The 23,896-nt window shown below is 35.3% G+C and overlaps 1 protein-coding gene across 10 annotated transcripts in view; it reads left to right on the forward strand.

Annotated features, from left to right (window-relative positions):
* The window catches only part of CSNK1G3 (casein kinase 1 gamma 3), a 116,196-nt gene that overhangs the window by 87,188 nt on the left and 5,112 nt on the right, over positions 1-23,896 (forward strand). For 2 of the 10 annotated variants that reach the window (XM_070412536.1, XM_070412537.1), the window contains exons 10-13: positions 1,415-1,510; positions 5,129-5,224; positions 15,702-15,808; positions 16,305-16,328. In XM_070412536.1, the coding sequence (XP_070268637.1) occupies positions 1,415-1,510; positions 5,129-5,224; positions 15,702-15,808; positions 16,305-16,328 (323 nt within the window). Of the gene's footprint in view, positions 1-1,414; positions 1,511-5,128; positions 5,225-8,239; positions 8,351-15,701; positions 15,809-16,304; positions 16,329-23,896 lie in introns of those variants that run through there. The other 8 variants (XM_070412538.1, XM_070412539.1, XM_070412541.1 and 5 more) reach the window with 5 other exon arrangements.

Consider the following 23,896-nt stretch of genomic DNA (forward strand, 5'->3'; position numbering starts at 1 on the left):
TCCACTATATAATAAAATATTTTATTGTTTTTTCCCTTCAAGTGAAAAGAGTTGAAAACAAATACTTTTGAAAAAGGGTTCATTTTATTTCCTTTTTAGGGATAGTTTAGGTAACAAAATACTAATATATTATCCCTTTGAATTTTATAAATGCCCTACATTTGGGCTCTGCTTTTTAGAGTGATTTTTCAAACTTTTCATCCCTGATTTAATTCTTAGTGTCAAATATACTATTTTTGGTCTAATATTCTAGTGATTACTTTAAATGATCAGCTAGCTAGTTTTGTTTTCTGTTTACTTTAGCCATCTTTTAAAATATTTGTAATTTAAAAATGTTTTAATTATTCTAGCAGTTCTAAGTTATCTCTTGGAATAGATTGATACTTGGAGTAAGTTTTTAAAACTACCTAAGTTTTCATAACTTAAAAAAAATTCTTCATTATAACTGTAGGATTGGTGCTTAGCACTTAAAGAGACATGTCATTATATTCTTTCTTTGAAGAGGCGATTTCTGAAAGATCAAATATTTATTCTCACTAATCTTTTTTTAATAAGTAAGAATGTTCTATAAAATTTTTTTTATTTGTGGCCCACTATTAGCAAGTTTTTATCCATATTTGGAACCACTGACCTTTCAAGTTCAAGTATTTTTGAACAGTTGACTTACTAAGTGTTTAATGTATATTTTTCTTAATGCAAAGTGATTTGAATATACATGTTATCTATGGTGGAAATCTAAATAAACTTTGATTAAAGATTTATATTTTGAATTGTACTTGAAAATTTTTTATAAGCCTCTTCTGAGTGACAGTATGCAATTTTATTAGTTTATTTAAAAAGTTGTTCCCTTAATTTTTTTATTCCCTTAAAAATTATTTATTCTGTTTATACATTAGCTTTTGAAAATGAGAAACATGAACAGATATACTTTCATATTTTAAAAAATATATATTTTATTGATTTTTACAGAGAGGGAGAGGGATAGAGAGTTAGAAACATTGATGAGAGAGAAACATCGATCAGCTGCCTCCTGCACACTCCCTACTGGGGATGTGCCCGCAACCAAGGTACATGCCCTTGACCGGAATCAAACCTGGGACCTTTCAGTCCGCAGGCTGACGCTCTATCCACTGAGCCAAACCAGTTATGGCTATATTTTTTATATGAAAAAGTAATTTAAAAGAAATGACAGCATTAGAAGATCTTTTGTTGTTATGCCAGTAAAAATAAATACTTGATAAGCATTTAAATATTCTCAAAACATTTTAAAGAGGAGCTGTGTTGTCTTTAATATATTTTGAGAGTGATGTCTTTTAAGGCCTTACTTTCTTCCTTGAGTCTTTAAACAGCTGAATGATATTAAGTAAAACTTCTGAAGTAGGTTGTATTGATGCTAATTGCTATTGTGTTGTAGCCTACTCCAGTGGGGGCAGTTCAGCAAGATCCTGCTCTATCATCAAACAGAGAAGCACATCAACACAGAGATAAGATGCAACAATCCAAAAACCAGGTTTGCTTCCCCTTTAGATAAAAATGTCTTAGTTTGCTTCTGTATTACCTTCTGACAGTTTATAAATGCATTTGGTGTTTTATCATGTCCAGGTGACTGCTTTGTGTGTGTGTGTGTGTGTGTGTGTATTTACGTGTGTGTGTGTGTGTGTGTGTGAGTATATATATATACACATATATATACATATTGAAAGAATGAAATGCATGTTTTTTCTTCAACAGATAAAATATTATATACACACGTGCTAAGAATTAAAAATATATATTTCCCCTAATATTCATTATTAATTTAATTATAAATTTATAATTTTGTGGTATAAATTAATATAATTTTGAGAAACATTTGACATTCTGTTAGAATAGAAGTATTTGGGCATCTTATTGGAATGAATTGTAATAGCAGTTGATCTTTCTGTCTATAGTCTAGCGTAATAAATTATTTACTAAGTTTCTAGTATTTGAAAGTTACTATTTTACATGTTGCAGAAATGCAGAAGTAAGTAAAACAATATAACCTATAAGAAATATTTTGTAATGAGTGGCTAAGATTTTACTCAGTCTCTGGAATCATTCATACCTGGATATGGTTTAACCCTGGGTAAATTACTTAATCTCTCAAAGCCTCAGTTCTGTCATCGATAAAAGAGAAATAATGCATGTTAATTCCTAGCATATAGTAAGCCTTCAATAAATTTCAACTCTCTTGCTTGGTGTTATTGTTAGCATGATTATTACAATAAATTCACAAATAACTACATTATAAAGCAGAATAAGTTCCATCGCATTAAGTACATTAATGAAGTGCCATGGAAGATCATTAGGAACTATGAAGGAACTATGTAGGAACTATAAAGATTTTAGGAGAATGTGGTTTTTGAGATGAACTTCAAGAATGAATGACATTTTCAAAGGCAGATAAAGGAATAAAAACATTCTAGAGAGAGTGAACAGTATAAAATATGAAGCAGAAGTTTACAAATGTAGACTTTGAGGAATAGCAAGCAGTTCAGTTTGCTTGGAGCAGGGAGTAGGTTCAACATAATGCATAGAAGATGGATTTTCTGAGTTAAGGTGATTGAGAGCTGTTGAAATTTTTGAGCAATGTTTTCACTTTCTCTTTTTTGTAAAAACTTTTATTGGAGCCACCTTTAGCATAAGAAATTTTGTTATTTCTCCGAGTTAAAAGTGTCTTTAGTATTTTCGATTGTAACCCTTTTTAGAGAAGGATAATGGTTTATCCTTTACATCTTTCATCCCATCAGAGTTCTAGTGAGGGTTAAACAAGAGATGAAAAATCTAAGGAAAAAACACAACTTGTTAAGAATCATCACAAAATAAAATGCTACTTTTAGGGGGTATTTAACAGTATTCTTTAAAGTACAGCCAATTTAAAAAGTTCAGTTTTAGCCTTAGAAAAATTGGGACAATAAATGGTCTTGCATGTGAATTAATTCAAAATATAAATTACAACTTGTTGATAGCTTAAGTGCTCTGATAGATGCTGTGTATAGAAAGAAATGGCTCAGAAGTCAAGACTCAGAGTTTGTATTTAATGAATCAGTTAATTTCTAAAATGTACTTTGGAAGAAAATTAATAATTCATATTCTCTGAATATTTCCACTTGAGTTGTTAGGTATTATAGTAAGTGAGGCTCTTCTTTTGTTGTTGAATTAAATTTTAATTTAAATATTTTAGAGGTTGACTTTCTACATGTTTCAGACATGTCTTACTAGCTAGATTGTTAGCTCACTGAGGGTGGGAACCATATGTTATTCATGTTGTCCTTGTTCAGCTAAATGTAGGGAGTCAGTGTTTTTTTCTCTCCTGGAAATCCTTTAATATAGCTTACATATTGAACTTGAAACCTGGATATGCAGACTGTCATTATAATAGAAAAAGTTGTATATCTAGAAAAAAATTCTTAAATATCTGTGAAGCAGTAAATAGTTTTAAGTTGTATGAGAAACTCATAGTTCACAATCCCAAAAGAAGAAAAATTAATTCTTTAAATGGCTAAAACCTTTGCTATGTCCCAAGGTAAACAATTTGTAACCTAGAGTCAATGTTTGAAGTTTAGCGGATCCTATATTTTATAGAAAGTGTTGGGTGCATGTAAATGTTTATTCTATCTTCTTAAAGAGGTCCGTGACCCCCAAATGTTGCCTTTTGTCCCGAGGCAACATTTAGATATTTGTCTCAACTTTAACATCATTTTCATTCTCCCATTCTGTTCAGATTTTTATCTCATCTAATTTATTTAATTAAGCTATACATCTGCTAAATTCTGGTGATGAGTTTGGAGGGTTTAATGAAAAGACATTATAAAATTATCATCATTATTTTATGATTACATACTTCATGCCACAAAGTATGTAATTTTGAACTGTGCAATTTAATTTAGGGAACTTAGTGCCTGAACTTTTATTCAATGTGTCTACTTGAATTTTAATATCTCTTCTCCTCCCAAAGGGTTTCTCTCACCACTGATATTCTTCAGCTCCCTATAAACCAATGTGCTTGGCCCTCTATGGCAAGATTTTCTTGACTTTGAAAAAGAAAGTAAAGAGCACCAAAGGCTTTAGAACATGACGTAATTGTGTTAAGGAGCTAGGTAGGGTTATTGGAGAAGCAGTAGGCTCTGAGTTTGAATCTTTGCTGTACTCCTTGCTACCTCTGTGATTTAGGGAAGTGTTTCACATCTCAACGACTTCATCAGTAAAATAAGGATAATACTATTTATCTCAAAATGAGATAACATATATAAAGCACCTCATGCAGAACCAACATGTCATAGAAACTTAAAATATTGTATTTATTTTTCCCCCTTCTTTTTATTAGTGCTGTCCACATTTTCCTGAACACATAGACTCGAACCCTTCTAATTCTGCTAGTAGATTATTAGTCTGTAACTTATTGCCATGCAAATTTGCCAAAATCATCTAAAAGCATCAAGAATTATCAGCCTATTTCAGGGAAATGGGTTCCTTAATTTGAACCAGATAAAAAAAGATTAAGGAAGCTTATGTAGGATTATTACTTTTAAAAATTGTCATATTCTCATAGTCTACTATATAGCCCTTTTTATTTTTCAAAGAACTTCTCTGTTTTCTCATATTATCTACACAATCAGAAACAGGAGAAAAAAGTTTTCTAGAATATTAGGAACAACTATTTAAGTACTATTTTTTTTCTTACCTTGCTAGAAGTTGTTCCTCATCAGAAAACTAATGAGAACTGCTACTATAGAAAATAATAGTGAATGGTTTTTTAGGTCGCTCATGCTTGATTCGGTGTGCTTTCTTGGGCACATCATTTTTACCTCCCTGTTCTTTGTTAATTTCATTTATAAAGTTAGAGGGTGGAATCTGTGACATCTAAAGTCTTTTCACTTCTAAAATTCTATGGTTGTATTTTATTTTTATGGTTGATCCTGACATAATTGTAGCAATTTAATTAAAATCTCTCCACGTGCAGTATCATTGCATCTGTGACTCAGAATAGTAAGGGTATTTTAAAATTTCCTTTTATACGTTTGTTTTCTATATTATAAGGATGAGATGTTTAACATATTGGGTTTTTCTTCTTCCATCCATGCCACATGCATTAAATAAATGGCAGTCGGCAGACCACAGGGCAGCTTGGGACTCCCAGCAGGCAAATCCCCACCATTTGAGAGCTCACCTTGCAGCAGACAGACATGGTGGCTCGGTACAGGTATTTTCTGATTTTTGCATGAGTGATTATTTCCCAAATTTATACCACTAACCCTTTTTTGGAGCTCGTGGCATGATTTCATATCCTAATGAAAAACTTGTTGCTGAACTCTCCATAATTCTATTCCTTTGTATTTAACCAAAAAGCAAAATTAACACGATCTAGGAAGACCAACAGAGATACTGAGATTTTTGCCTTTGTTCATTTTTGTAAGTACATATACTACAGGTTAGAAAAACAAACTGCATTACTTGAAATATGTGCTAGACTTGAGTTTTCAACAATAAGCTCAGTCTTTTTAAGTAGCTTTAATAGAACGTTTTTTATCTTTTTCCTTTTATTGACATGCCTCCTTCAAAATCTAGTTAACTAGATTTCTAATTTTTTTCATCCTAATATTCAGAATGTACTTGCTGATTAATTAGTCAAATAAACATGCCCTTAATTTTTCTTATAATGATATATTTTGTTTGTGCTTGTAGAAAATATCAGATGGAGAAAATAATTTCAAGGACAAGTATTTATTAAATATTCTCCTCAATTTTCTGGATATTTATGAAAATTTAAAGCAGTCTCATTTTTTTTAATGTGTTTTCTTTCCCTTTTCTATAAACTTAGAGATAGCTACTATGTTCTGTCCTCTCATGCCCCCCAAATTTTAGTCTTTTATGTATATTATGGAAATGGGGAAAGATTACTGAGTCTCTTAATTCTTTTAAAATGTTGGCTTAAGCTAATCTAAATGCTGGTTTAAAGTAATTGAGATCATAAATGTTATTTCAATCTATTTTAATATAGAACCTTTTAAAATTTTTTGAATTTTTTTCCTCCACGTACTTCCATTTGAAATACACACACACCCGCACACACACACACACACACACCCTACTGAATTTACGTGATGAACTATTCTTTCTTGATTTGAATTTTAAAATTTAGTTCTTGATTAAATCGTATAAGTTCTCATGTTTTTCTCACCATTAAATTTTAGAGGTAATTTAAATTATATAACCAGTATTTTTATAGGACTTTATAATCTATGGAACTTTTAGTTACGTGTAATCGAAGTATTTGAGTAGTTCTATAAAACTTTAGAAAGAGGGACTCAGAGGCAAGGATGCCTGAATTGTAAAATTTTTAATGATCAATTCATATAATTGAAAAAGTTATTGAACAATTTATATTTAATTTGCATAACACAAGCTAGGTTGTGTATGTACCTGTATACATTTGCATGTCTCTAAGTGTTGTATGTTATAGTAAGTGTCTTGCTGAATGCTCAGGGAAGTCTGCTACAGAGGGCGAATGAGTTTGATTATATTGGCTCATCACTTCAGTAACTTATGTTCTATTTTTTCACATGTTTTCAAAGACATATTTGAACTCTGCTCATTTCTCATCATCTCTTTAAAACTGTTCTGCCTGTAGAGCCTACATCTGGCTTCATTCTAATATTGAATAAGTGATCAGTTTTACTTGCAGGAATTTTAGTAACATATAGGTAAAACCATAAATTTGACACTATTTTCATTAACTTCCTCAATATATTGAGTTGCTCTCAATGTGGCACCACTAAGGTGGTTACAGTTGACATGCAAGATTAAACCTCTTGTCATTTTGACCTACATAAAGATCCTTAGATATTCTTTATTACAGATGTGCTTTTCATAGGAACTGAATCATGGAGTCTGAATTTGAGCTCCTTGTCTTTCCAGAATTATCATATAAAGGGTGGGGTAAAAATAGGTTTACAGTTGTTCCTATGGAAAATAGTACAATAATTAATAAGTAATAAAACAAGAATAAACTGTTTGCATACTCACAACTGTAAACCTACTTTTGCTACACCCTGTGTAGTATGGATCAGACATAGCTTACCAAGTTGATCTCATTATGGTTCAGAGCACAAGTTCTGGAGTCAGATTTGAGTTCAAATTCTGTGCCTTAGATTATTTTAAAAAAGTATTTAGCAGAGAGGCAGGGGCTTAGGCAGTGCTAAAGAGTAGAATAATCTATTGCTTTTACAAATTTAGAAACTTGACTAGTATTTTTATTCATCTCTGGGAAGCAAAGTGTAGAGGTACAGCCAAAAGAAAGCATTGTCAAATGCTATCTCTTCAGTGAGACCATGCTGATTCACTGACCAGGGATACAGCTATGTATCTAATAATTTTTTCCACTCAAGAGAGTAAGAATACTATTCAGATATCAAAAGACTTTAATATGTATGAATCTGTTCTTGGCTTGTCTGTGTTATGGAAAAGCTCCTAGAGGAATCAAATGTGTCCCTCTCTGCTCTCCTTAGAATCATGGGTAATTAATATGGCTGAAAAATTAGACCTACCACTTTCAGTTTCTGTCCATTCATTATTTAACAAATATCTACATATAAATATCTACTAGGGGCTAGGCACTGTGCTAGATTCTTTGAATAAAAGGAGGAATGACAGATGTTTGGTGCCTGTCCCTGGAACTTTTAGTCAGTGGGGGAGGCTAATAAATAAGCGTTGTGATAAGTGGAGAAAACTTGGGGCGGGGGGGTCAGAGAGAGACATTGAAGAACTAAATAAAATTCAGTCAAGCTGGTGTATATTGAGAAAAGAGACTGAGAAGTAGGCAGGAGACAAGTCATGAAGACTCCTAACAGGTCTTGTTACTTAATATTCTGAGGATATTGAGTAGCCATAAGGAGAATTAGATAGGGAACTAACTTGATTATATAGTGTTCTCTAAAGATTTCTTTTACTAGATTGAAGGAACACACGTGTAAGGGAGGGACACAGCTATTAAGTCTGTAGCTGAGGGAAAACAAAGGGTAGTGGAGATGAGAAGAAATCAAAGCACGTGAAAGATAATTAGAAGATAGTATGCAGTTGGATATGGAGGCTGGGGGAGAGGAAGGGCTCAGTTATTCCTTTTTGATATGTTTCTACCTGGCAAATCAGGATCTCCAAAATTAGGTTTGAAAAGGGTACAACTAGCAGCAGATATTGCTAATCTCTAATTCCACTGTAGCACAACTCCACTGAGCTCAAAGCTAACTGAAAACCTGATCCTATAAAGCTGAGAGGTAATTGCAAGCAGAGGGAAGAAGACAAATATTAAGGACACTACCTACTTTACATGGTATGATATACTTCCTGATTGTTTGGAACTCTGTAGTTGTACAGCCTTTGATTTGCTTTTAAGGTAGTGTGACTCTGAGCATTTGAGGAAAAACTGAGATAATGGTGCCAGTGTGTTGGGCAGCCAGGCACTGTTGATGAAAAGAAAAGAATAACATGAATAAGCAGTTTGATATTTTAATCAGTATATCTTCGGAAACAAAAACAGGTGATGGTAACAGCAAAATGTATCTTGAAATGGTAAGAAAACATATGTAGTTAAAAGTCAGAGGAATACTAGATGTTTTATCTCAGTTCTTTATTATGCTAATTGTTAATAGTGAGCTTTCTAAATAAACTTCAAATAAACATTTTCAGTTTTCTCTATCAAATCTTTGAAAAGGAAATAACAAGGAAAAAAATTGAGTGATTAGTAAAATCATATCTTTCTATTCATAGTTTTCTGGGGTACTAAAATCTTCAAAAGAGATTGTAGTAGGAGAGAATAGTAGTCCCCATTATTGAGGGGGAAACATTCCAAAACCCCAGGGAATGTTTAAAATTGAGATAATACTGAACCCTATATATACTATTTTTTTCTATACATAAAGACCTATGATAAAGTTTAATTTATAATAGGCACAGCAAGAAATTAATAAAATAGAACAATCATACTGTAATAAAATGTCATGTGAATGTCATCTCTCAAAATATTGTATTGTACTATACTCACCTTTTTACTTAAAAGAAGCAAACACTTTACAACTTCTCTTTGGCATGTCCAAATTGCCAGCATCCATTATTAAGTAAAATAAGGGTTACTTTAACACAAACATTGGGATATTACGACGGCTACTGTATATGGGTAATGTATACAGTGTGGATACGCTGGTAAAAGGGTGATTCATTGCCCAGGTAGACAGTACAGGACAGCACAAGATTTTATGCTACTCAGAATGGCAAGCAATTTGAAACTCTGAATAGTTTATTTCTGGAATTTTCCATTTAATATTTTCAGACCTTGGTAACTGAAACGATGGAAAACAAGACCAAGGATAAGGAGAGACTACTGTAGTTATAGCTTTTATTACATAAGTAATTTCGAACTCATCTCTATTAGGTTTAGGTTAGGAAATTTCTTGTCTAGTTATCATTGGGATAAATCAGCATTACCAATTTATTTTGATATTTTTTATAGTAACATTTACAGTAACATCTTGAAAGACAGGAATACTAAAAGAATATTGTGTTCTGCTTAATTCTTCCATAAGTGAAAATTAGACTGGAAATCTGTTTTAGTTTATATTTGTTGAGAAACAGTGAGAATGTCCTATGCCTTCGGGTCATAAGTTGGAATATGAAGAATTTCAATTATAACTCTAGCTATAGTTTTTAAAGTATATAAGAAAGTTGGTTTTGTATACTACATGTGCACCCTAGCTCAGGTTTGATAAACTCTTTGGAAATTACTCTAGTTTACCAGAAATGCAAATTTAACTGGGTGTCTTATATTTTATCTGACACTCCCTACCTCAGACAGATTTGCTAGCTCATTGCTTCTTCAACCAGCTAGTTTATAGATAGATGACTTTTATTTATTTATTTATTAAATATATTTTTATTGATTTCAAAGAAGAAGGGAGAGGGAGAGAGAGATAGAAACATCACTGGTCAGTGAGAATCATTGATTGGCTGCCTCCTGCACGCCCCCTACTGGGGATCGAACCTGCAACCCAGGCATATGCCCCTGACTGGAATCGAACCTAGGACTCTTCAGTAAGCAGGCTGACACTCTATCCATTGAGCCAAATGGCTAGGGTGATAGATGACTTTTAGAAAAACCTGAGTTCATAAGTAAAATATATAATGTTTTAATATTTCTAATATATTTTTGGAAAGATGGAGATCTGGTTAAATAATATATTGAACCTCTACTGATAACTTGGTAATAACATGCTTACAAGAACTCAAATAGAATTAGGAAGATACTATAATAATTTGTATGAATTCATTATATTTGAAAAGTTGGCCTTTTCCAGTCATTGACTACAAAGATACCATGTGTTATCTTTGATTGTATCACAGTCTGTGAGAATGAGTTCTTTTGGAAATAGATTGATTGGGCAGACAGCCATTTAAGTGAATCATCATTTATCTCCCACACTTAACTGCTGGCTGTTTCCCCACCCCCTTCCCTTAAACTCTGATGTTCTAATAGTAACATCAGAGTTTAAGGGAAGTCTGGTTGCCTTTTTTTTTTTTTTTTAAATCTCTTAAAATAAGAACTGCACTAAGTTTCTTTTTTTTTGTTTGTTTGTTTTTAAAATATTTTTTTTATTGATTTCAGAGAGAGGAAGGGAGAGGGAGAGAGAGATAGAAACATCAGTGATGAGAGAGAATCATCAGTTGGCTGCCGCCTGCACACCCCCTTCTGGGGATCAAGCCCCTAACTCAGGCATATGCCCTGATGGGGAATTGAATCACTGCACTAAGTTTCTTATCAGAGTGGGAATATCAGAGAAAATTTATTTTAAGAACAAGAACAAAAAACCCTGTAAAATACCTGAATCATTTTTTCAAATGTCAAACCTCAAAGCTTCTGTCATTTTTATACAAACTTTCATTAAGGAAATCAGCCTGATGAACACTAATATTTTAGAGACTTATGTTCTAGTTTGAGTTAAAATTCTAGAAATGTCACTTAACTGGAATCATATTTTTGAATTTGGCTTATAAGAATAATTTGTATATATTTGTTTGATTGCTTGTTTTATTTAGGTTTCTAGGAATATGATGAGACATTATCCTATACTAGAGGCCCAGTGCACAAAATTCGAGCACGGGTAGGGTCCCTAGGTCTGGCCGGCGATCAGGGCTGATCTGTGGGGCAACCGGCAGGGTGATGGGGGGCCCCCCCGCTGGCACCTGCCTTGGCTGGCCTGGGGACTGTGGGCTGGGGGCAGCTCTTGCGTTGAGTGCCTGTTCCCTGGTGGTCGGTGTGTGTCATAGTGACTGGTCATTTGCCATTTGGTCGATTTGCATATTAGGGTATTATTATCCGGTATAAGAAAACCCTAATATGCAAATTGACCGAATGGCGGAACGACTGGTGGAATGATCGGTTGCTATGACGCACACTGATGCTCAACGCAGGAGCTTCCCCCTGGTGTTCAGTGCACTCCCACATGGGGAGCACTGCTCAGCCAGAAGCTGGGCTCATCAGTGGCAGTGGTGGGAGGAGCGGGCCTCAGCCATCAGTCAGACCTCCTCTGAGGGCTCCCGGACTGTGAGAGGGTGCAGGCCAGACTGAGCGACCGCGCCCCCCCCCCCCCGTGCACTAATTTTGTGCACTGGGCATCTAGTTTATAATATTGTCTTTGTTTCTTTTTTATAAATCCATTTGCCAAAAGACCACTAGTTTTCTTAAGTGAAAACAATTTTGATGCTATGATACATTCACAAGTCACTGGTGTTATTTTATAGGACTTTGTTACCACATTGATTCTGTTCTGACCCTGGGATATTGGCCTTCATTCAGGGGGTTAAGGTATCTGGGAAGCCCAAGAATATTTACATTTTAAAAATTACATAAAGGAAGATGTTACTTCCTTTATGTCTGGTTCTGATTAGTCGGGTAAATGGGATTTGAAACATTTCAGTAAAATATAGTTTATTAAAGTTAGGCATGACTTTGTGTGAACTGAAGTAAATCAGATTATATAATTACTAGAGGCCTGGTGCATGAATTCATGCACAGGTGGGCCCCAGCCAGCCCGCCCCGATGGGGGCCTATTGGGGCCAGGCAGGTGGGGGGAGGGGACACAGGAGGTTGGCTTGCCGGCCCTGCCCCCAATCAGGGTTGGGGGGCCGGTTGGAGGCAGGGCTTGCCTGGGGGAGGGGCTGCAGGCATTCGGCCGGCCAGCCCCGCCCCTGATCAGGGTGGGGGGGCAATCAGGGGCAGGGCCAGCCAGGAGGAGGGGCTGCGGGCAATTGGCCAGCCGGCCCTGCCCCTGGGTTGGGTGGGGGGGGTGATCAGGGGTGGGAGGTTGGGGGGAGCCAATCAGGGCCCCCATCGGGCTGGTTGGCCACTGCAGTGTGCATCATAGTGACCAGCCCTTCTGTTGTTCTGGTCGTTCCGCTGTTCCGGTCACTTGGCTTTTATATATATAGATAGTACATATGTAGTTGCTGTTTGCTGGAAATTTAGAACACCTGAGTTTTAAATTTTCAATTATGCTGCTTACTGGTAAAGTAAGGGAAGGCATGTTAGAAGAGCTATTTATAATTTGAGGTCGGGTCCCTCTAAGGCAGTGGTTCTCAACCTTGGCTGCACATTAGAATCACCTGGGAATCTTTATAAAATCCTGGTTTCTGGGCCTCATCCTCTGGAAATTCTGTTTCTTTGTTACTAATGTTGTGGCCCCACCCCATAACAAAGAAACAGAATTTCTGGAGGATGAGGCCCAGAAATCAGGATTTTAAAAAGATTCCCAGGTGATTCTAATGTGCAGCCAAGGTTGAGAACCACTGCTCTAAGGCCAATGAGCGAAAGGAAGAAAATAAACCTGTTCAGTATTATGTTGAGGGGAAGAGCAATGGAAATTGTTCAGTGAACTGTCTTGATTATTAGTGCATGCAAGGCACTCTGCTAGTTAAATATACGGGGAATCCAAAAAGTATAAGAATTCTATTTTCTAGCTCCTTTCCAATTCAGTATAGGGGCTCTGACATTTAAAAATTAAGAATAAAGAACCAAATTGTGCTCGAGAATTAGAGCAAGTAATTATTTTAAAATATTTTCAGAAGGAGGGAAAAATAAAGAGAAAAAAAATCAACATAGAACTCAGTAGAATGACAGAAAGGAGGAAGCAAGAACCCAGAAGCAGAGAGGCAGACTTTCACATAGGGCTTTCCATCCTTGGCTGCCTCTAAAGATGACCAAGCAAGTTTTGTGTGTTTTCAGCTGTAGATGCAAATGCTGCAAAACAGCGGTCGCCAGCCATTTGGACCTCACGGACCACCGGTTGGCGACTGCTGCTGCAGAGTTCATTTCTAAGTACATGTTCCACATAGGATACAGGAAATTGAACTTCCATAATTCCTGAATTAATCCAGGTATATTGGTTGATTTCTAGTTATTTAAAGTTGGGGAGAGAGGGATCTGTTCTTTACACTAGAAAATGAGTTCCACAAGAGCTGGGGTGTTTGTTTTGTTAACTATGTTATTCCAATTTCTTAGAACAGTGCCTGGCATGTTGTAGCCTCTGAGTGAGAACTTTTGAATTAGATTTCAGAAATATGGGGTTCTGTAAAAAGTACTTTAAGTCTAGTCATCAGCTGCAACTCTGGCACCCCGGCCTTTGATATGTTCACATTTTTTTTCTCGTAAAGAGATCAGGTAAGGGAAGCATCAAAGCTGATTCTTAGATTTTGAGCCTGGAGGTTTGGGAAGATGGAAACATAGGAAGAGTAGCAAATTCAAGAGATTATGATAAATTTGGTTTTGGAAATACTGAATTTGAAGTGGCAAGCTTTTTTAGGCTCAGGGAATCCTTTATATAGAGGTGATAGTTGAAACCATCGTTAAAGGTGAAACTGACAGTAATTATGATGGCCACCAATTATTGAGCTCTACTATATACCAGTCACTGTATTTTACATACTGATTTCATTTCATCCTCAGTTAGCCTTGCTAAATAGATACTACTGTTTCTAATTTCATAGTTGAGGACATAGTTGAGGTTTAGCAAGATAGGATATCTTCCCCAGGGTCACGTAGCTGGTAAGTGGTAGAGCTAGGTTTTGAATCTAGACCCATCTTATTCCAAAGTCTCTAGCTAGTGCCAAGTGATAAAAATGTACAGGAAAATGAGGATTGAGCAAAGACCACTGAATATATTTTCTAGGATTCGTTGTGCAAGAAAACTCTTAGAGTTCTGGTTTAGGGGCAGAATCCATATTGCAAGGAGTTAAGGAATGAGTGAGCGGGAAAATTTTCTAAAAATGGAAATGGAAATTTAAGACTTGTTTTCAAGAAATTTGGGGGAAGGCAAAAAGTAGTACAGTATGGTGAATTTGTAGGACCAAGTAAATTTGGGAGTTTTGTTACAGTTTTTATCTTGTTTTAGGATTTGCATTTATTTCAACAAATATTTATTGAGTGCCTACTCTATGTCAGGTAGATTAAAGAGATATAATAGGAAATAACACTGGTTTCTTGCTGTTACAGAGTTTAATTTTTATGGAGGTGGATGTGGTTGTCAAGAAACAAAATCAATCAGAAAAACATCAACATGTATAAATGTTATACAGAGAGTTAAAAATAGAATATAATATGTAAGAGAGTGTCTGCATGGAAGTTTTAGATTGTATGATAGGCCTGTTTTAGAGCCATTATCTGAGGATCTAAAAGATAAGATAGCCAATAACCAGGAAGGGAATTTAGGCAGTGAGAACAGATAATGCCCAGGCCTTAAAGTAGGAATAAACTGACAATATTAGATGGAGGCTATTGAGCAAAGGGAAAAGTGGTATGCTATCAGAGGTAGGCATGGTTCATATCTTTTATTATAGGGCTATGTAAATTGGTGTAAAGAATATGGATCTTTATTCTAAATGAAGTGGGATGTCAGGTGCTTGAAGAATATTAAGCAGGTAATTATACATGACCTAATTTACATCTTAAACGGTACATTCTGGCTTTTGTGTGGAAAATACATTAATGGGGGAGGGGATACAAGTAAAAGCGGAAGACTGGTTAATAGGTTTCTGCCCTTATTCACACAGAGATATTGGTGGCTTGGACTGAAGTCTTAGTAATAAAGGGGGGGAGAACTGAATAGATTTTGAATGTATTTCTGGGAAGGATACAATAAGACTTGCTGATGAATTAGATACGTCTGCCTTTCAGTTAAAGAGAGGAATCATAATGTTTCCTGGATTTGGGGCTTCAACAACGGGGTGAATGAATGGGCAATATGAGAGGGAGACCTGAGCATGATTACATTGAAATGAAGGAGTCATTGAAAGAAGCAATATTGAAGTTTGCAAGGGACATAATTCATGATGAAGCAAGGTACCAAAGAGTGAGCATACAAGAAGGAAGAGATTGAGAGATAAATGTAGGATTCAGAAGGAAGGAGACAGAAGACAGAAATTTCAAGATAAAAAGGAAGTTGAAAAGCAAATATTGGAAAATCTTGATTTTTAATAAAATGCTAGGCCTATTACTGTGTTCAGTTATGAACAACTACATATTGTTTTATGTTCCTCATATTAACTTTCTAATTTAAGTATTTTAAGCATAGTTATATTTGTCATTGTATAACCTATTACTTTGCGCATATGTAATTTTGTTTTGTTTGTTTTTGCAGGTTGTAAGTTCTACAAATGGAGAGTTAAACACAGATGACCCTACTGCAGGACGTTCAAATGCACCCATCACAGCCCCTACGGAAGTAGAAGTGATGGATGAAACCAAGTATGTGTTCGTTTTGCTTGTTTAAGTAACTTTTTGTTCTAAAACTATGCATGTCTGACATTGATAGTCATGTACAATTATTTCAGGAATATTTTTTCAAGGAATAGGTGCCTATAAAATAAGTGATGTTTATTTTAATCACTTTAGAATTGTACTATTTCAGTAAGTATTTTAATAATACAAAATTATTTAAGAACTATGCTCAAATTCTTATTTAGAATCAATAGCATATTTTTACGAGTGTTGATGCATGAAAATTATTGCTATATTATAGATTCTCATTTTTATTTAAGCATAAGAATAAAAATTTTAAAATTTTATAGCATGCTGCATGCATTGATATTAGTTTTAATTTAGTTTTTTGTGAGTTTAAATTATAATGCTGCTTGGGGAAAAAATTAAGCATGAAAAACAATGTGATAATTTCAATGTGGGCTGTTTCTGATGATCTCTCTCTCTCTTTTTTCCTTGTATTTTTTTTTATGTGTGTGTATAGCTGCCAGAAAGTGTTGAACATGTGGTGAGTTCCCAAGTGTAGGCAGGCAGAAATAGCTCCGTTGTCTGTAATTTCAAAGATTTTTAGCACCATGTTTGTTTTTTAAAAACATACCTTTCAACATAGACATTATAATTTGTAAAAGTTGTTCAAAAGTATTTGATATCATTTACATTAGCTCTGAAAAGCAAGAAACCATTGTTTGAGGAGCTCTTTTGCCTGCTGCAACTTTTGCTTCAAGTAACATAGATTTGGGTGCACTTTTTAATTGAGTAGATACACCAACCCTGCTTGTGCTTGTGTATTTGTTTTACAACACAGAGGCTTCATTTGCTATTTTAGATAGAAAGACAGGCTTTTGAAATACGCTTTCTTTTTTCCTGTTTGTGATTATTAAATACACATAGTAAACCCCTTACCCCAACCACAATGCTATTACTAAAACAGTATTTCACTTACTAACTAATAATATTGCTATTGGTAACATACGGTATGCATTGATAAATTTCATGATAAACTATAGTTGATAGAGTGTTAGGAAAAATCCTCATGTAAATATTTTCTACTAATTTCAGATATTATAAAAGGTAATGTTTCTATCAGTTGAGGTCATGTTGAATTTAACTGTTGCTGACCTTTGCCTTTAGTTGTTATGCTGTGTCTAAAATGCCACTCTCAGTTTCAGGACAATTTTTGAGTCAGCCTTGGAGTGAATAAAGAAAGTTGCTTCTTAGATTAATTAATTTTGGAAAGTTCTATTCATATCCAAAGTGAACCTTACATAATTTCCAAAATAATTCTCCTTTGCCGGCCACAAGATGAGGAAATTTATGTGGATATTTCTTTTTTTTTTTTTTTTTAAAGAATGTTTATTAATTTTTAGAGAGAGGAAGGGAGAGAAATGTGGTGAGAGCACAACATTGATTGGCTGCCTCTAGCATGCCCCCCCCTCTCCCCCCCCCACCAGGGAACAAATCTGCAACCCGGGCATGTGCCCTGACTGGTAATCAAATCAAATTGGCATCGTTTGGTGCTGGGAACAACGCCCAACCAGCTGAGCCACACTGGCTGCGGCTGTATATACTTCTTTTTAAAGAAAAATGATTAAGTAACCAATTTTAATCACTTTGGGCTATGGGGTTTATTGATGATATGACTTGGTTTAGTGGATTGCGGGATATAATTAGTCAACTACATCCTTGTGCATTTTTATGTCAGAAATAAAACAACAGTTTTGCTCATGTGTGCATTCCTAAATACAGTTATAGAAGTAGGGTGGTAGCGTGGCCGATTAGAATGCACAAGTCCTTTGCAATTAGGTTGTAGAGTCCTACTTCTGCCTCTTTGTTACCTTCTTCAGGCTTATTTCTTTTTCTGTCAAATGAGGCTAATAATACCTACCTCATAGGATTGAGAAAGTTAAATGTGATAAAACACTGGTATTTTGTCTGGCAGATGGCAGGCACTCAGTAGTTATTATCACCCCGGTTTATCTCTTCTCTTCCAGTTGCCTGTGACCTTTCTCATCTGTGCTCTTCCCAGGCTGTGCTTCTTCTGTCCTTGTCCCATATTTTTACTTCCATACTCACGACTCTTCACTGAAACTGGCTCTTTCTGTGTTCACATCTTCCTAGATACCTGCTATCAACCAAAGCTATTATATATCTTTTTTCATTTATTCCTTCAACAATTACACTGCTTGGATTTCAGAAATATTTGTACCTTTGCCCTTAAGTAGAGTACACACCAGTCAGGAAGATGCAGTTGTATTAGCATACATCAGTATATGACTAAATGCTATGGAAAAGGTATAAAGAGAAAGATTACTTACTGACAGGATGATCAAAGAATGCTTTATGGAAGGGGCTTTGAAGAATGACATTGTAATTGAATTAGTTGAGATGGGTGTGGATGTTTATGGGTTTGGGTTTCTTTATGTAGGTGTTGGAAGATGAGAGAAAAAGGAAGTAAATGGTGGGAAGGTTATTCCTAAAGGAAAGGTTCTCTGGTGCTTGGAACATCATGGCGCCAAGGCCCGTCACACCTTTCATAGCCTGGCCCCTGCCTGGCTTTCCCAGCTCCATTTTCCATTCTGAAGCCTATATTCTATTGGATCCATTCTGCCATCAATATACTATTCTCTTTATCCATTTCCCACTTCTTGAAACTTCTTGAATTTCTTATAAACAAGGATTTTTTCATCTTTAGATCCCAATGTCTAAAACAGTATGCCTTAATAAATTATTAGTAAACTAGAGGCCCGGTGCACGGGATTCGTGTACAGGTGGAGGGTGTGGCCTGTGGGGATTGGCCCACTGTGGGAGCACACTGACCACCAGGGGGCAGCTCCTGTGTTGAGTGTCTGCCCCCTGGTGGTCAGTGCGCATCATAGCAACTGGTCGACTGGTTGTTCTGGTCGTTCGGCCATTCAGTCGCTGGGCTTTTATTATATAGGATAACTGACTATAAATAATGTGGTATATCCATACAATGGACTATTGGTTAACAGTATAAAAACTAAAATTGGAAACATTATGATAAGTGAAAGAAGTAGACACAAAGACCACATATTATATAATTCCTTTTAGATGAAATTTCCAGAATAGGCAGATATATAGAGACATGAAGCAGACAGTGGTTGCCTAGGGCAGGGAAGAGGAGTTTAGGAGTGGCTGCTAATAGGCAGTGTGGTTTCCTTTAGGTTATGAAAATGTTTTGAAGTTAGATAGTGGTGATTATTGCTGTACTATAAAAACCACTGAATTGTACACTTTAAAAGGGTGAATTTTATGATATGTGAATTATATCTTAATCAGTTATTTTTAAAAAATGAATATCAATCCATCATTTCAGTTAAGCTTTATTCCGGATAGGTTACAGAAAGCTTTAGAACTTTCCTAACCCTTCACTAGTTGAAAACTAAACACATAAAATTTTGCCTTCTTTCATCAGGATTATTTTTACATTTCTACAAGTTTACTATTGCATTCCTCATATTTTTAGTCTGTGATTCAGAAATGTAAGCATGATTTTTTTTTCTAAATTGTATCTTACGCTTCTTCCACCATTGTGTAGGTAGCTAGGAACCTACTTAAAATTCTTTTTCAGAATTTGTTTCTGACTTCCTCTCTTTCTTCTTACTTGTGATTGACAGAGATCCCTCTCATTGCATCCCACTAGAATGTATTTTACATTGGACATTTTAGAGTCTCAAGTTTCCTAGAATAGTACCTCATGGGATAAATACATGATTTCTGAATGATGGAAAGTATTCTATTCCCCCCAATATAAAGTGACTCCTTCATTAGTAACAAGGTTTTGCCTTTTTTACTGTAGCTGAGAATTTTTTTTCAAGGCAGGTGACATAAAGAATAGCACTCTCATCATTCCTTCCAGGAATTAAAACAGGCTTCCAATAGTTTAGCTATCAAATTTTTAAGTAGTATGAAATAACCTTTTCCTTTGTTCCTCTTTCTTTCCCCTTTCTAACATTTACTTAGCAGTTATTGTGCTTTGGTAATATGATTATGAGGAGAAATCAAGGCCTTTACATTCCATTTGAGAAGATAGACTATCCCAGTTACTTTTACATGGTGGTTCCGTACTCTGGCTTCATCTCACAATCTTCTGGGGAGTTTTAACAACAAGATAATACTTAGGCTGCACTGTCAGCATTTCTGATTTAATTGCTCTGTGGTGGGGTCTGGTTACCAGTATTTTTAAAAAGCTTCTAAACTGATTCTAAGGAACAGCCAGCATTGAGAATCATTGGTCTAGTACAGGTGCTAGAGTGTTAGCACTATGTGGGATACAGTGTTGTTGGAGTTCAGAGACTGGGTACTCACTTCTAGCTGGGAAGATGTAGAAGTCTTCAGCGGTAAAGATATACTTGCACTGGTTCTCAAAGATAAGTATGGTTTGGCAAAGTTGATGGGTGGTTGTCAGAAAGAAAAGGTTGAGCAAGGAGCAACCCACGAGGCTATATAATGCGTGAGTGCTTTGATAGGAACTGGGATGGATAGGCTAAGTGTCCAATCTCAAAGGGACTTAGAGGCCAGGTTAAAAAAAAATTTGAACATTATCTTTCTCAGCACAGCAATGAAAGCTGTGTGTTTTAAGCCAAGAAATGGTATAATCAGATTGAACCTTAGGAAATAATTTTTGGCAACAGTTTTGAGGCTTATGTCACTTCCTGGGATTCATAAGATTGTAGAAAACGTTCCTTCCTTGCACAGTGTAGGCTGCCTGGAAAGGAAGCCTGATGGATGATGAGACTGAGAGGAGAGTGGAAATAGGTTGGAACCAAACTTAAGAGCTGTGCGGACTTAATGCCATAGATTGTGTAGAGACATTGCTGAGATTTCAGAGGAAAGGGTGCCGTACATGGTGGGCAAAAGTAGGCTTATAGCTGTTTGTATGGAAAATAATACAGTAATTAATAAATAATAATACAAGAACAAACTCTGTTTTGCGTACTCACAACTATAAACCTACGATGGCATATTGGAGAGAGGGAGACTTAGACTGGGAAGTCAGTTAAAAGGCTCTTAGCAATGATGGAAACAGTGTTCCAAACTAAGCCAGCATCAGAGAATGGGACGTTTTTGAAAGTCATTTCAGACTTGAGGGACTAATTGCACGTAGATGGAGAGGAAGAAATTAAAGATGAGGATAGGTGTACAGGTTCCTAGTTAGAATAGTTTGTGGATGGTCTTGCTTTCTGATCTAAACTCCTCTTGGCTAACTAAACAGTTTATAATTTAAAAATCAAGAGATCCAGAGGTATTAAAATGTATCAGGTATACATTTTAGGGGGAAAATCCTTTGTCAAAGAATTATGCTATAAAAGGTATTTTCTGTATTCTCATCTGCTCCACCCGATGAGCAGAGGTCAGGTTCCAGAGTTCTAACTGGATGGTAGGTTGCCAACAGTCTCTCAGCCAAAGGATGAGTCAGTGAGTCACTGTAGAAGGGACCAATAAGAACTTGACATACAAACAGAGAAACCTGCTTCAGTTTCTGGTATATCTGTGAGAAAGAAGTATATGACATAATCTAAGAAAACAAGCCCAATTCTAGATGAAGGAAAAGGCAGTGACTAAAGAGGAAGTGGTGGTGTAATGTTAGCAAAGCCTTGGCCCTTACCAGTATGTTTTCTACATATTTTAGGACTTTGAGTCATGATAGTCCCCTGTTTCCTACCCAAACAGTATTTAAAGCAACAACCTTTGAATTCATTAGGAGCAGGACTTAACATTTATCTGCAAAGGATTTAAGAGTGGAGATGTGACTGCAAAGCTTTTAGATTGGCTACCAAATTATCGTGTCAGAAGCACAGATCCGACTTGTGAGAGTATATTGTCTTACTGGAACTGCATAAGGAATAATCAAGAAAGAGCCAAGAAAAAGGGAAGCATTGACAGAACATGATTTAAATGTCTGGTTAGCTTAATCAGCTTCCCCTAGGTGTTGTCCGTAGTCTAGATCAGAAGAGACTCCAAGTGAGGTATGAATTAATGTATAAGAATTGTAGCCACTGAGCTGCAAGGACAGAAAAGATATTTTAACATTTTAAAGATGTAAATAATTTTCTAAGAACAGATAATTGAATTTATTGATAAAAATAACTTGCTCACATCGTCTGTGAGAACTAATGTATGTGCTAAATCCTAGAATCTGCTATTATTTACAGTTGTTATTACCAATAGCTTTTTTCCCCCCTTTCCGCTGTACCAAGTGTTAAAATAACATTGTCTCTTTTTACTCCTTTGCCTGCACTCATAAATTGATGGCATGGTGTCCACTCAGTATCTCCAGTGGTCAGCCCTGAGCACCCAGGCCAAGGCCTCATTGGAAATGGAGAAGCAGGAGTGAGGTCTGGGCAGTTGCATCTAGAGAGCAGTGCTTCTTGAGATTCAGACTCCTTTAAGAATATGGTGCAAGCCATTCTTTTCCCAGAAAAACTTCCACAGGCACTAAAATCTGCATTGTATGAGTTCTCACTGGGGTACGCAGCCCATGGGTAAAAACTCTAGCTTTAGAACATGCTGTAATTGACCAGATTCTTACTCTAGGAGTTGCATTTATGAGGCATATCCTTTATTTATTCAGTAATATTTAATGAGTAACAATTTTGTGCCCATTTGTGAGATGTACCTGTGAGCAAGATCTTACGAAGCTTATATCTGATGTGGAGGAAGATAATAAAGACATGAAATACATGTAGATTATTAGTACTAAGTAATGACAGGAAAATAAAACAGTCATGTGATAGAGTGATCGTATGGGCACTGTTTTTAGGTTCAGTGCTCAGGGACAGGAGATAATTGAGATGATACCTAATTTCTTAATCACAAAGACTATAAATCAGCTGTTTTGGTAATGACTTTAAGAAATCAGCCACAAGTTAAATAGCAATTTTCTTCTGTTTTGTTTCTATTTGGAATGTATTCATATTATATAAAGCAATGCTGCCCTCTGGTGGTAGTAAGTTTAATGGCATTCCAGCTTTATTTTTGCAAATCTATTTCAAGGATATACAGTACTCTATTTAATGGGATTGCTTCCTGAAAAATAGATGTCATCTTTAGATTGCTTTTGAATTTAAAGTTCTTGTAAAATTATAATTCATTTGAAAATCTTATTTAATCTGAAATAAATTTGGGAATTTTTTTTTTTTTGATCAATAATTCTTACACAGTTGAAGGAAAGGATACCTAAGAGGTAGGAAGAACTCAACTCTCAGAACTGAAAGGTGATTAATGGTACTGGAAAAATAAAGCAAGCAAGGTGAATTGCTAATACAAGCATGAAAATCTATGACTTGGACTTATTCATTAAAACATGTATTACATTAAGTTCCCCATTCCAAAAGGCTCAAGACACTTTTTAGTGGAAATTTTTTAAAAGGGTGTATTTTGGAATTTCAGTAGCCAGTGACAGTATTTAGAAACAGTGAACATTATTAGTAGACTTTATATTAAACAATGAATAAATTTCCATTGAAATATGATCATATTCTTTAATATCCTAAATATTTGGTTTGTTTCTTCTAACTCTCAATTTAATATTTTGTTTTTTACAGTATGGACAGTATCCCAAGTTTTTAATTGAAAGGTTCTTTTTGGAATAATGATTTTTATTTTATAGAGAGTAATTTGACTTGAATAATTTTTTGTTTTGCTTTTTATTTTTGAAAATTATATAACCAATTTGAGAAGGTATTAGGTAGCTAACAGTTACAAATAAATTTGACTTATTTTTCTAAGTCCATGAAAAATCTAATGTACCCATATTCTTTTTTTATGGTGGTAGCTCTTTTTAAGGCCCTTTCTTTTTTACAATTGAAACGAATTTATTTCACTTCGATAAAAGTAAAAATCATAAAGATTGATGACTGCACATATTTCTAGTTGAATCTTTACCAGGTGATACATACAATTTTGAATTATTCACATTTTATGGTCTAGTCATTATGTGCTGTTTACGTATACTTAAAAAATGCAATTGTGTGATTGTGCCCCATAGTGTTTTCATAATCATGGCATAAATCACAATAAAGAGTCTGAAATTAATTTTTTAAACACTTTTTA

Source organism: Myotis yumanensis, unplaced genomic scaffold, assembly GCF_028538775.1.
Source record: "Myotis yumanensis isolate MYYU_CA2020_CCGP unplaced genomic scaffold, mMyoYum1.0.hap1 SCAF_4, whole genome shotgun sequence".
NCBI lineage: Eukaryota > Metazoa > Chordata > Mammalia > Chiroptera > Vespertilionidae > Myotis > Myotis yumanensis.